Here is a 15,332-nt window from a genome sequence, read left to right as displayed (position 1 = left end):
AAATTAAACATAGCTATGTAAGAGGCATGTTTTTTAAGTAAGGTCTGTTTTGTTGTAGACACTAGTAGTTTGCGCACATACTGCAACGAGTGCGTGCATCGTGTACTGGCATGCCTCGGGAACAACTGTGCTCAGTTTCAGTTCTGTAGCTAACCTGTACGGTTCTGTTGTGTGCTTTCAAAATGTTTAAGACTATCATCTTGCCTGCCGCGTGAGAGGTTCGCTCAGTGATACGGTTTTTGTCAGCAAGGAACCTGTCTGCTGTAGAAATTCATCAACAGATTTGTGAAATGTGCGGTGATACTGTTATGAGTGAAAGCAAAGTGTGTAAGTGGATAAGAGAATTCAAAGATGGCCGTGACAATGTCCATGATGAGGACCACTCCGGTCACCCTTCTTTGATTACAGATGATTTGGTGTCTTCAGTTGAAGCGAGGATTCGTGAGAATAGGCACTTCACAATAACAGGTCTCTCAAACGAATTTCCTGACATGTCATTGCTTTACAACATTAGGTGTTCAGAAACAATGTTTAGGAAACTGTGCTCCTGTTGGGTCCTGAAACTCCTAACAGAGGATCACACAAATCAAAGATTTGACTGTGCGATGAAGTTCTTGAGCCGTTACCAAGAAGAAGGTGACAGCTTCTTGAGTCAGATCATAACTTGAGACGAAACATGGGTTTCATATATCATGTCCGAATCGAAGCAATAGAGCATGGAATGGAGACACACACACACACACACACACACACACACACACACACACCTGTAAAGGTGAAGGCCAAACAGACTCTGCCCCAGTAGGCATGGTGTTTCGTTGGTCGACTTCATGCAGCGAGGAACCACTCAAACCCAGAGAAAGCTACGCAGAGCGATTCAACACAAAAGATGCGGCGTGATGCAAGACCTCACACTGCAGGTCAGACCCGCAATTTATTGGGCAGTTTTGGCTGGGAAGTTTTAGGCCACACACCCTACATTCCTGATCTTGCACCAAGCGATTACCATCTGTTCCTCCACCTCAAACACCACCTCAGTGGCAACCGTTACAATGATGACGATGACGACATGAAAACGGGAGTGAGCTCTTGGTTATCGGAGCAGGTGGCAAGTTTTTATAAAGAGGGTATTTTAAAATTGGTTAGGAGGTATGATATGTGTTTAAACAAACTTGGCAACTATGTCGAAAAATAGAGTGAAATATGTACTTTCTTAAAATAAATTTACTTTTTTGAAATAACCTTTCAATGTGTACTTATGTTCAAACGGACCTTACTTAAAAAACACTCCTCGTATAACATATTCTGGTTTCAGCTGGACATTTTCAGTTTTGTAGATTGTAGCAGCTTTCATCACTGTTGAACAACGTTTTGCTTTATTCACTTAGGCAGCTGGGAATCACAAAGTTGTCTGTGATAGGAGGACACTTGGATGCACATGTAGACAGCAATGTTCTCATGGACAAAGGTGGTGAAGAGTTGAAAGTAGCTGCACTCACTGATAGAGGAACTGTCTTAGTATGGCAAGAGTCGGCACCACAACTTTCCCGGTAAGTTTTGAAAGCTCTGCAAAATTTGAAATGAAGTATGAAATATGCTGTAATAGTGTGATTACTGGCAAGAAATGGAAAGGACATTGGCACATACTAATTTTGTGTATTGTTTTGCAGCTGTATTTTTGTGATAAACCGTTCACTAGAGGTTGCCGATTTTGTAGCTAATCGCAGTCAGTTGTTGTTTGTTACTAAAGATGGTGAAGCATTTGAGGGTGAAGTAAAGATGAGAAAAGGCAGAAAAAATGTACCTGACAATAACAAGCAAGTCAATGGCATACATGAAGAACCAAGAGAATTTGTGAAAATAAGAAGACTACCTCATGTGCATCGGGGAGTAAGCGTTGCTTCAGATGTGAAAGGGAGGAATTTTGCCATTATACAGGTAGGTTTGGCAGAGAGAGAAATATATCTAAGAGGGGGGGGGGGGGGGAGAGGTGTAAATAATTTAAGGAATAAAGGTACTTAGTCTCTGAATAGTAGGGGCTCTTGCTGTCAGCAAGCACATAAAAAAGACTGAGAATTTGGCCACTTGGCTCTGAAAAAGGATCTCCCAGTCTTGTTTATAAGATTTTCGACAAGACGACGCCTGTACTATTAGACGAATTGTTGCTTTTACCGCTTGAAGTATAAACAGCATGTCATTGCATATATGTCTTTGATAAGAGCAAGGGCACTGTTTTCTGTTGTTCTGTCTTAAATATTCTACTTTTGTGTGTTTTTATGGTACTTATTCTACATTTTGTATTTTTAATATTATTTTTGCTGTAAGTTTTTTTTTATAGTATTGTTAGTTTTGTGATAGAAAAGCTTGAAGGATTATTATAAGGAAATAAATGACTGAGCCATCAAATGGCACTAAAACCAAAAGCCCATCAGTCATGAGTGGAACCTGCCATCATCTAGTGACTGAACTCTTGTCCTTTGGAAAGTGTTGTTTGCTGTACTGACAAGACCACCACATGGCAATTGGATTTTGTATTTCCTGTTTTTAATATTTATGGTATGTGAAACTTAGAACTCAAACATCAGTCACCCAAAGCTGTTCGATGCAGTCTCAGAAATGCTGGAGAAAATAGACTTTGAAGTTTTCCAAGTGTTGTTAATTCTGCAAATCGAGTTTGGTTTTTGGTGGGCTGTGTGGCTCTGTGCCAGAGTGCTAGTCTGCCACGTTGAGGCATTCGGGTTTTCCCAGCCAAGGCAAATTTTTAGACAAAGGTGCATGTAGTACAAGCACTTAAGTGATGATTAATAAAAGATCACTAATTAACAGGTTGTATTTGCAATGAAAACTAGATTGTTGTGGGATATGTAATTAACAAAAAGAACATTCATTTGTCATAAAAAATGACACTGTCAATATTAGGAAAAGGATAGTGTGCTGCTAGTGATACAGTGGAGATGTTGAGTCACAGACAGGCTCAACAAAAAGACTTCTAGACAAGTGAGCTAAGTAAAACACACACGCACACACACACACACACACACACACACACACACACACACACACACACACACACACATATATATATATATACAAAAACACGCGCGACCACTGTCTCTGGCCAGCCAGACACTCTGTGTGTGTGTGTGTGTGTGTGTGTGTGTGTGTGTGTGTGTGTGTGTGTGTGTGTGTGTGTTACTATAGAAGGAGGCCTTTTGGCTGAAAGCTCACTCCTTTATTAGGCTTTTGGTTGTGCCTTTCTGTGAATCAGTATTTCCACTTGGGCTAATATAACAATGAAAACAATCAATTATTGAAAAAATAATTAAATTGGCTAGATAAAAAATCTCTCACCAAGCGGCAGCAGAACACACGCATAGAAGACTGTCATAATTTGCAAGCTTTCGGAGCCAGTGACACCTCCTTCAGGCAGAATGGTTGAAGGAGAAGGAAGAACGTTGAAGGGAAAGAAGTGGAGAAGTCTAGAAAAAGGGTAGATTTCAGGAAAGTCACCCAGAACCGGGGATCGGTGGTTTTCTTCTCGTCCTGTTGAAAAAATTAACTTTATATGTTTCACTTTTCTTGGAAATCATTGTAGAACATGCACATTTATTTACAATTATGCGTTGGCAAGGAACGCAACCCAGGCCACTAGCAGAGTAATGAAGGCGCTACCACAGGGCCACACCACCTGTCAAAAAGCTGACCATACTTTAGGGCACTAAAGACGTTCAAAGTCATTTTTCTTTACATGCTTTGAGAGTCATATTGGAATGCTTTGGGTGATTGGTATTTAAGTTTTGAACTTCATGGATCATAATTATAAAACAACAAAAAATAAGATTGTCATGTGGTCTTAGGATGAGTTAAACATTCTGTCACACGGACTGCCAGGAGGTGTAGGTTTTCTTGCACTGAAGCATTTTAAAAGCTTTTCCTCTAAAATAAAACTGATTTTTAAAGAAAACTCTGAATATTAGATTTAATAATTAATCCATTAACTACCCCTAAGAACATATTAGTGTGCTGCTCACAGCATACTATTTTGCTAAGCTTTTATACAAAATTTTATTTTGTTTTGGTACCAGGACAAAATTTATACAGGGTGTTTCACAAGTGATGGTCAATATTCAGGGATGTGGCAGGAATGATCATCCAAAACAAAGTCGAGTAAACTTGAGCTCTAAAGCGCATACCTTAAGAGCAATTCTTGATCTCAGATACTGTGGAAGAAATCTCTTTTACTGCAAGCTCTTTGCTTTCCATATTTTGGGAGTGGTAGTATGGACCAAAACAAGAAAAAAGTCTAGTAAACATTTGTTCTAAAATGTATACCTTAAGAGCTATGAGCACTTTTTCATCTTCACTACTTTGAAACACAACTCTTCTAATAAATAAGTGCTCATTATTTTTAAGGCATGTATTTTACAGCACATTTTTACTAGACATTTTTTCTTTTGTTTTGGTCCAGTTTCAAATGATCATTCTTGTCTTATCCCTGAATAATATTCACCATCACTTTTGAAACACCGTGTGTGTGTGTGTGTGTGTGTGTGTGTGTGTGTGTGTGTGTTCCTTCCTTCCTTCCTTCCCCTACTCCCTTCCTTGCACTGAACATGATATTTGTCATTTCTGATTTTTCAGGTACACCCAAAAGCAGCTTTATTAGAATGTCCCCAAGTTACAACCAATGAAATGAAAGAGCAAATGCTCAATTTATTACAGACTGCCCATTCTGAAGATCTTATTCATGATGTCATATTTCAGGTCAGTACTAATGTATTACTCAACGAGGTAGTGTGTGGTAAGGTGTATGAGCAGTTTACCTTTCCAGAATTTAAATAATCCAAGAGATGGAAAAATTCCCCCCCAAATTTTTATTGTGCTTTATATTCAATATCTGGAAGTTTTAGTTTTGAAACTGCAGTGTTACAAAAATTGTTTTCAAATAGATTGCAATATAACCTCAATTGACTGAACTGATGGCACATTCAGGTCAGAATGCTTGTACTTTCTTATTCTTATGTTGCACATTACTGGCAGTTCACACTGTAGTGTTCAGATCTTTTCAGTGTCCTACCTCGATACCCAGAGAATAGATGTCATTAATTTTCTGGATTTGGTCTCCATTTTGAAATACTTTTATGCCATTACACCTATTTAAATTTATATCTGTTATTGAGTTTGGTCTCTGGATTATTTAGCTACGTGAGATCTTTCCTTTGTAAGCATTTAAACTTCATGCAATTCCAGATTTTGCAAGTAAGTAAGTCTGACTGAAGACATAACATAGAACATTTGTTTCTCATGGTGATATCTTTGTGTTGCACATTTTATTATTATATTCAAGGCAATCTGTCCACCTATTAGCCAGAATATTTCTCAGAACACAATCTGTGTGTTCTGGCTGACTGATTTATCATGCATTGGTAATTGGTGAATACAGACCTCTTGGCTTGAAAAAATTACCAGTTTAGCTTTTATAATTGAATTGGCGAGCTGGAAAAGGGCTCATGACTCAAAGTAAATTTTTCACGACACCAAAAAACTGTTACTATGCAACGGGTCCAAGCAAGGCGTTGTGGAGGTGCTACGTTGCATTGGCCCCAGGGTGAAACAATATGTACCATTACAACATACTGTAGCCATTGAGTGTGGTCAGTAATCCTGTTTGAATCTACTGCAGATGATTCTTTTTCAAACCTGACGCTGTTGATGAAGCAACTGTGCTATGAGCGTACAGGTTTATTCATACTGCACCCAGAATGTGACCACAATCGAAATGGGTTTGCTTCATTTTTATCTTGTCTGTTCTTCAGTGGTGACTGGCAGATATTGTTATAAAATGGTTCTTCTTGTTATGCATGAATGTAGAATTTTCTTTGTCATTTAGTTGCTTGTTTTTTTTTTTTTTTATTGGAGTAGGTCCACCATACATTTATTTATCTGGACATGGCCTCTTCTCTAACTCAATAGCCATCTAATTATCACTTCTGTTGATGGGATATGACCCGTTGTTAAACCAAATGATACATACAGATGTAAAGGTTAGATATCACTGATAAACATAATGTGGAAGAAAACTGGACATGACCCCTCCAACTCACTGATTCAATTGTTTTCTTATTGTATGCCTGTTAGCAGATTTGACTGTTCTAACCTTCAAAGACCTTTTTGACTAGTTGACTGTTCTAATTTAATTTAATTTGATGATATACTTTAACAGGGACAGTAAAAAAATGATGAATAATGAGTATTTGAGCAATGACATCACTGCCCTGTCTAATGTTTTTGATGACAAGAATGTGTGAAGTTGTATTGCAACCTTCCCACTTCTTTTACACAAGTCAACTTACTTGGTATTCACAGCCGATCTTCTTCTCTGGGTAGCAGACTAAATAAATCTCTAAAAACATTCTTCTCCGAAGAATGTTGCTAGTTAAAGAAACATATAAGACACTCTCTCTACTCATGAAATAAGTAGGTACTCGAAGAGCACTTCTAGTTCACTCTCAGTATATTTCAGCTTCCACAAAGAACAAAATTATCATTTCTCACATAAATATTCAACTTCTTGTAAGTCTCCTATGTTGTCTCACATTAGACACAATTAAGATACTTTTACAGCAGAGTTGGTTTAACAGCCACAGAAATCATAAACATGTTTTGCCTCTACCAAGTCTGTGCTAAAGAGTTACTTAAGTCTTTCTCAACTCAACTGTTCTTTTATCACTAACAGTAGCCACCATTACAAAACAGCACAGAATAACACAGAATTTCCTTGATTCTTCCGTGTGCTTTCACTACGCCTTCCATGGACCGACCAACCAACCAACCAGTACTTGTTGGTGCCGTTCGACTGCCATGTCTGAAGTCTTCTCACGACAAACTTCAGACCTGCACACACAGACAGGTGGCATGCAGTAGATAGTGTTCCGTTTGCCCACTCACATCTAAAATATTGTGTATTAGAGATGTTGGAAGGCCGAGTGGTTCTAGAATTTACGCAGAAATTCTAGAATCGCTCCACCTGGCCTGCACTACCACCGTGCAACTGTGCTATTTATTCTTTGTTTTTTACTGTCCCTGTTAATACATATCAGTAAAACAAATATTAGGTTAGACTAATTTGATAACACTATCAAAGAGGCCCACAGATTCTGCCTTAAAAATCATTTGATTTTTAAAAGGAAACAAACCGATGCTTTCCATCAACATGGGGCATCACTTGAAAAATGGGATGAGAAGTATTTGCTTCGGCTGACTTCAGCTACATGTTGCAAAAACAAAATTACAAACATTTGCCAAAAAAACACACAAAATGTACCTGAAGACTCTCACGACAGACACCCCCCTGTATAGTGGTTTACATTAAACCTACCAATAACCAGAGGGTTAGCAAACAATCACACTTACTCATTTACAACATTATTGCTGGAGGCAAATCTACTTTGGGTGTTGCTGAAACCTTTAAGAAGTATATCTGTAACACCATATTTACATTTACATTTAGCAGTCATCCTACCTCTCTCTTGCACAATCAAATGGCTCAAGCTTTGATTAATGTGAACTGTATTCAACAGTACCCCCCCCCCCCCCCCCACCCCCCCACCCCCCCCCCCACACACACACACACACACACACACACACACACACACACACACACACACACACGCACGCAACTGCAGTCTCTGGCGGCTGTAGCCAGACTGCGGGCAGCAGTGCATTATGGGAGAGGGAACTGGGTGGGGGGTGAGGAGGAGGTTGGGGCAAGGTGGGAGAAGGATAGCAGGATAGGGGTATGGGACAGTAAAGTGCTGCTGGGAGTGAACAGTGACGAGGTGTAGAAAGGGTAGGACAGCTGGGTGTAGTTGGGAGGTTAGACAGTGGACAGGAGAGAGAGGGAGGTTAGTGGAAAAGGAGGGAAGTAAAAACCGAGATCCAACTCCAAATCAGCCCCTGTTAACTTTCCAGAATTTCATCTCGAGCCTTGCCTCACCATCATTCACGAAATCCCTCAACATGCAAGCTAACCTACCTTCTGCAGAAAGATCTGAAATCTGCCACCTGAAAAATGATCCCAACCTTATAATGCTACCTGCTGACAGGGCTCCACCACTGTTGTTTTCAATGCAAGGATTGCCTTGCAGAGGGACTCTGCCAGCTGTCAGATTCATCCAGCTACAAACTCTGCCACAGTGACCCCATTCCAGAAATCCAGTTGGATCTCAAATCTCTCCTCAAACCCTTAGGCCCATCCCAGAACCTCTCCCCGGAGTACATCTCTCTCCCCACCCCTCCCACTCCCCCCACTCCTACCTTCTACATGCTTCCTAAAGTCCCAAACCCTATCACCCAGGACGCCACATTGTGGCCAGTTACTGTGTCCCCACTGGGAGAATCTCTGCTCTCGTAGACCAACATCTTCAGCCTGTTACCTGCAACCTACCCTCCTATACAAAAGATATCTACCATTTCCTGCACTGACTCTCCACAGTTCCTGTCGCTTTACCACTTGGTACCCTGCTCGTTACATCATTACAATTGATGCTACCTCCCTTTACACTAACATGCATTATGCCCGTGGCCTCACCGCTATTAAACACTAGTTTTCCAACACCTGACAGATTCCAAACCACCTCCTCCCCAGTTGCCAAGACCAACTATATCCTCATCCACAATTTCTTCTCCTTTGAAGGCATTACCTACAAACAAATCTGGGGTATGGCTATGGGCACCTGCATGGCACCATCCTATGCAAACCTGTTCTTGGGGCATCTTGAGGAATCTTTCCTAAACACTCAGAATCCCAAACCCCTCACCTGGTTCAGATTCACTGAGACATCTTTGTGATCTGGCTTGAGGGTGAGGACACCCTATCCATATTCCTCCAGAACCTCAACACCTTCTTCCCCATTAACATCACCTGGTCCTACTCAACCCATCAAGCCACCTTCCTCGATGCTGACCTCCACCTCAAAGATGGCTATATCAGTACCTCTGTCCATATCAAATCTACCAACCACCAGCAATATTTCCACTTTGACAGCTGCTGCCCATTCCATACCGAGAAGTTCCATCAATACAGCCTAGCCACCTGTGCCTGTCGCATCTGTAGTGGCGAGTGGTCCCTCTCGAAATATCTTGAGGGTCTCACTGAGGCCTTTGCAGACTGTAATTATCCTCCCAACCTTGTACAAAAACAGATCTCCCGCATCTTATATTTCGTCACCCAACACCTCTCAAAGTCCCACCGTCCAGCCACAGAGGAGTATTCCCCCGTAACTCAGTACCACCCAGGACTGGGGCAACTGAATTACATTCTCTGCCAGGGTTTTGACTACATCTTGTCGTGCCCTGAAATGATAAATATTGTATCCACTATCCTTCCTACCCTTTCCACAGTGGTATTCCGCTGCCCACCGAACCTACACAATATCCTCGTCCACCCCTATACAACCCCTGCCCCCAACATCTTGCCCCATTTCTCACATCCCAATAATAGACCTAGATGCAAGACCTGTCCCATAGAGAAAACAGTGTCAATTTTTTAGTGTGAAGAAAGCATTAAAAGCTATGACACCATTTGTCAATGGTCACTTACTAAGAGAATTCATTTTCTTCATTTGAATGACAAATAAATACAGAAATTGATTCATAAATGGTGATCATCCAGATTCAACTGTAAGTAAGTCAAACCGATAACAAGCAGTCATATTGATTGCAACATGTAACTGTAAGTATTTTAATATTTATTACCAAAGTTGTGTGTGAGAATTGATTCTAATAGCTTTTGCTTTACAGAATATATTCTAAAATGATTTTTTGTTGTTGTTAAAAACAACATTTTTTTCCCCTGTGGTGCATCTTGTGGGACTGTTTGGTTTCAAAACAGAAATATTTTGGCTTTTTCTCATTACTGGAACTGATAATGAAATTTTGTGTGGATAATTCTCTTATTAATAGAATTGAAAAAAGTGGTAATGAAAATTTGTAGATCTTATTGCGCCTGATAAGTTTAAGTAATGTTGAGTGACTAAAAAGTTAAAAAAGTGTTGTAGTTCCACTGATTTCCTTTTCTATCTTAGTGGCTAATGGTGTTACAATTTTTAGTTATTTTGATAGAGGCTCCTATAGTTCACTGTTGAAATCTTGATACTGGTAGGGATTACATGTGTTAGGGTTTCTGTGGAAAAGTTGCTTTCATTATTTGTTGGGTGTTTATTTATTATTATTGTTTTGTTTTCAAATAGCAGCACAAACATTAATATGTAAACTTTTATTCCACTTACATGTATTGTGGTTGTTTACAGGTGGGTGTTCGGGAGTTTCCAGCACATCAGTACATAGTGGCTCTGTCCAGTGATACATTGCTGCACATGATAAAACAAGAAAAGTCGAATGATGATAATGAAAATAATGTGTCTCGTGTGAAGATTAAGAACATTCGTCCTGAAATATTTGAACAAATATTGCAGTTCTTGTATACTTCAGATTGTGATCTCCTGAAGCCAGGTCCTTGCAGTGTAGAGTAAGTTACTCTATTGGCTCACCATGATTAATCTTCACTGTTTTATTAAAAATTTAAGTTTTATATGTAGCTTAGCAAGTAATTTCTTCTTTGCATAATAAGTATGTAACATATCAAACGTGGTAGCATGTAGGCTACTAAGCAGACAGATAATACCTTCTAGTCATAGGATAAACGAGGAGTATGTGGATTTAGTCTTACTGTGTAATAATGTAGTCACATTTTGTGGAAAATAGAGCATGGACACTTAAAGATAACCAGATTATAAAATTGAAGAGAAATGTGGTGTCTCACATATGGAAAAGGGCGCATTCATATGTGCAGCTACCAGGGAAGAGTATTTTCAAGTGATGCTGTTGTAAGGTCATACATTACATTTATTAACTCCTGAAATTTGTCTTTGCAATGACAAGGTTTGTAATTTTAAAATATTGGCAGTTTGAGGTTAACAGGCTTATTCCCATGCAGTTCCACTCACAACACATTCTGTAGTCTGTTTCACAGTAATGCTAGTTGTAAGAGCACTTACTGTAACCATCACCTACTACACACCCTAAGCTTTTGCTAATTTTACAGCACTTTTCCTCCATCACCCTGATCTCAACTGGGTTTATTATTGAAAAAAGTGTCTGGTTGCTCTTGGAACTTCATGGAAAGCAAGGTTTGCTTCATTCTTGTCCTCCTCCTCCTCCCCCCCTTTCCCCCCCTTTCCCCCCCTTTCCCCCCCTTTCCCCCCCTTTCCCCCCCTTTCCCCCCCTTTCCCCCCCTTTCCCCCCCTTTTCCCCCCCACTCATATTTGGCCGGACGACGATTTAATCCCTGGTCTGGCCATCCTGATTTAGGTTTTCCGCTATTTCCCTAAATCGTTCCAGGCAAATGCCAGGATGGTTCTTCTTAAAGGGCATGGCCGCAATCCAATCCATGTTTGGACTTGAGTTTCAGGATAGTATGATTGTCTACAAAGATTTGGGTTCCATTTGAACACCCATAAGATGAATACCTCAAAATTCTCACTCTCATTCACAAAACTTGAAACGTAATTTTAGTCTTTAGTTAGCATGTTAGTAAAAGTGCCAAAATTATCGCATACACACTTCGTTCTCATTTTATCATTTCTGATCATGTTAAGAAGGAACTTTAAGGTATGAATAACAAAGAAAAGCATACATTAACATGTAGAAATAGTTGCCAAAACTAATGCTGTAGATTGTATTAGCAGTTAACTGCTGCATTCTGTATCTGCCACACACAAGTCGTAAATTCACTCAGTAAAATTAGCAGGAAAGCTGCCACAGGGAAAAATATTGCAGCTTCTTTAGTTATCATTTACACCAGCTGCTTGTTTAGACACATGATATTTATATGCAGTTGTCCAATTTTCTCATAATATGGAGTTTGTTCTCTTTAGTCTTCAATGTCCATACAAGTACTGTTGTGATACAGTTACGCTTACTGCTGCATATCTGCCACAGATAACCTGCCCTCTGCTTTCCAGCTGCTAAACAAATCTAATACCTGAGCTTTTTGTGACTCCTTTCCCTCGTTTCACAATCACTGCTTTAACTTTATCAAATGCTAGCTTGGCATTTGTGTAACTTTCCATCTTTCTTTATCCTAACAGAACAGTCTGAAGTTGTGCACAGTTACCAGTTCTATGAGATCAGCTGACCTCTGTAATATGTGGTTTGGAAATTAACTACATCAATGAAATTTGCTTGACCATAAGCACCAACATATTTTTAAGATTCACTACACTTGCACCAAAGACAGATTTACATAAATAATTTAAGAGAGTTTATGTTAAGTTGTCTTTTGACAGTATTTTTATGAAAAAATATGTATTTAAAAATAGTGAGTTGATATGTCTCTTCATGCCGAGGGTAAGTATTACATAACAAATCTAAGTGTTAAGTTTTGAGTGCAAGTTGGTTTTAAAATTTTATTTGGCACTTAACATTTATTTCACCTCTGACAATGCCTCGTGAATGTGAAAAGTGCTAAAACTCATCAAAGCATCATATTCGGTTTTAAATTATAGAGGCACTATAATGAAGTTACCTTACTCATGGTTACGGGTCCCAGGACATGCTGTTTTTCAGCATTTTTATCACTTGCCTTCCAAAAACAAGTGTAAAATAAATTCTAGCAGAAATACAAGCAAAAGTTATCATCAATCCCAAAGTTTATAACAATAGAGGGAGTGCTGACCGAAAATACGAGACAGGAAAACAATATTGACAGACCATCCATTCCAAAACCTCAAAACTCAACCATTGCTTTTCTATTTGTCTGGCAATCTAACCCAGTGTGCTCTCATGTTACTCTCAGCTGTAATCAACATACTACAAATAATTTACCCAGGGACATAATTCTCCTTACTTTAATGTATGTTCCCTTAGCTTTTTTTAATTTTTAGCATTATGTTTATTTCTTTGATATGTTTCAGGATAACAATTCAAGAATCAAAAGAAAACAGCTGCCAGGTATCTCAAAGACATCATGATGTATTCAAAGAGCTTGATGTAAATGATATGGAAAATACTTCAGCATTCAGTGTGTATACTGAAAATAAACAAAAGAAGAAAATTAAAGCTACAAAGGAAGAAATTCAAATAGACTCAGAAAAGAGACAGAATCCTGTTCGTCTAGCCCAGGAAGCATCTAAGAAGCTAGGAATTTTACTGCTTTACCAGAAGTTACAAGAAGTACGGTAAGCAGTCTTTTAAGTGAAAGCAATTACTTTGTACTTGTCTCAGCTGCATAAAATGCAGGGGCATTGAGATACAATTTAATAGATGAAAAGGAGCAGTTTTTGAAATACTGCCATTTAGTGTGCCAACATGTCTGGGACTTTATTGTAACAATGGCACATCATGCAGTAGCTTGTGGGGGAATTTTTAAAATAGAAGGTTTCCACTGGCAATGAAGTACATTAGAAAAGTGTGATTAAGTCTTAAAGTGAGAGTAGAGGTTTTGGCTTCTGAGAAACTTTGTCTTTTGGTAGAGAGATTTTTATAGAATAGGGAAGTTCCAGGTATAATAAAGTTTCTGTGTGCTTACATTTTAAATTAATTCCTTGAAAATGAAATTTCATAGGTTAATGGCTTTTCATTTGCCATCTGTGAGATGTGTGGCCCTACACCAATTCAGATGTCCATCTCAGAACTGTTGAAAATTAATATCAGAGGTCTTATTAACTTTCACCAACTAAAGATGAATTTCTGTTGGCAATAAATCATCCAAAATAAAGTACATTGCAACATTCAATATTCCATTTTATCAGTTTAATAAAATATACACAATATTACTGTTATAAAAAGTCATATAAGTAAAACATTTGTGCAGGTTAATTTAATATTTGAATGTGCTAAGTCACAAAAAGTGGTGAATTAACAAAAAGGTACCAGAGTTTTCATTTGTGTAAATGATGTTTCTGAGCTTGGCTGGGAAATTTCCACCACGTCTTTGTACGTGTTAGTAATTTAGGAAGTCTACTAATACAATATGTCATAATACTGTTACAATTTTTAAAGTATTGTTAAATCTAAATGTAATGTTTATGTGCCAGTCATTTTCCTGGACCAGTTGTGTGCATTTTATGAAGTGATTGAAACAGCCTTTTATCATATGAGAACCATTGATGCAGCCTTTTAACATTGAAAGTTTTTTATGCTCTTGTACATAATATTTTATTTTCTGGGACCAGTTGTTGGAAAATTGACAGATTCTCAGAATATTTTAATACTCAGAATATGTCTATCTCTTCTTTGTCTTATTTGTTTCCTTTTAAATTCTTAACTTCTTTCTTTATCTCCTTGCTTGTTTCTTCCCCCCCCCCCCCCCCCCCCCCCCCCCCAAACTGTGCTCATGTTGGAAACTATCATTTTACGTTCTATTTGCCTTTATCACAATAAGTTGGCTTTATTACTTCCTTTAGTTATCCGATATTGTGAAATTTTTGTGCTAAGTAACACTACGTGAATTCCTTGTCTGTTGTGTGATATTGGGATGATTTTGTGTTCTGACTAGTTTAATAGTCTTGCAACTAAGTTTCTTTTCAGTTCATTTCTGATAGTGATGGCTGTAGTATTCTACATAGGAACTGTAGGGTTTACATAATGCACTTCATTCTGTTCTCTGGGTTTGGCTGATGTTATTGTTTTATATTAAATAATTGCTATAAACATTTATTTTTGAAATTGTTTGTGATATTTTTTTTTTTTTTTTTTTTTTTTTTTTTTTTTTTTTTTTTTTTTTTTGCACACTGTTCCTTACAATCATAGAAGAAACAAACACGTGATCACTAAAGGGTATTTTACATGAATGCAGGTATGAAGCTGGTTACATACATATGAAAAACGGTATTCAACCATCACTGAGGCCCCGCCTATCCTACAACAAATATCAAGATTTGTTTGATGTGAAAATAAAGTGTGAAGATGGCCGGGAGCTGCCTGCACATAAGTGTGTGTTAGCAGCAAGGCTGCAGTTCTTTGCTGCTATGTTCAGTAATCGTTGGCTCGGGGTATGTTATCTATTGTACAGATTACTTTCATACATTCTGTAAAAGTTGACATTCTGCGTACTCTGCCATTATTTGAATATTAATTGAATGGTGTTTTTTGGAGGAATTTTGTTACTATGGAACAGCTGTGAATAATAGACTATTTATTAAAGTAATTATCATGCCCTATACAAAATATTTCTTCCCAGTTCACAATTCCCAATAATAGTTAACATAATCTTGCCTGTTTTTATACCCAGTAGATGGACAACATATGTTAGAAAAGTAATAATTCTGGGA

At 38.4% G+C, this 15,332-nt stretch overlaps 1 protein-coding gene across 1 annotated transcript in view; it reads left to right on the top strand.

Annotated features, from left to right (window-relative positions):
* The window catches only part of LOC126457157 (inhibitor of Bruton tyrosine kinase), a 128,483-nt gene that overhangs the window by 59,874 nt on the left and 53,277 nt on the right, over positions 1-15,332 (top strand). Inside the window, exons 7-12 of the mRNA XM_050093235.1 lie at positions 1,389-1,550; positions 1,671-1,938; positions 4,642-4,764; positions 10,311-10,528; positions 12,975-13,238; positions 14,858-15,053. Coding sequence (XP_049949192.1) covers positions 1,389-1,550; positions 1,671-1,938; positions 4,642-4,764; positions 10,311-10,528; positions 12,975-13,238; positions 14,858-15,053 — 1,231 coding nt within the window. The remainder of the gene's footprint in view (positions 1-1,388; positions 1,551-1,670; positions 1,939-4,641; positions 4,765-10,310; positions 10,529-12,974; positions 13,239-14,857; positions 15,054-15,332) is intronic.

Source organism: Schistocerca serialis, chromosome 2, assembly GCF_023864345.2.
Source record: "Schistocerca serialis cubense isolate TAMUIC-IGC-003099 chromosome 2, iqSchSeri2.2, whole genome shotgun sequence".
Taxonomy (NCBI): Eukaryota; Metazoa; Arthropoda; class Insecta; order Orthoptera; family Acrididae; genus Schistocerca; species Schistocerca serialis.
The sequence above is the reverse complement of the archived record's forward strand: the minus strand, read 5'-3'. Positions and strand labels throughout refer to the sequence as shown.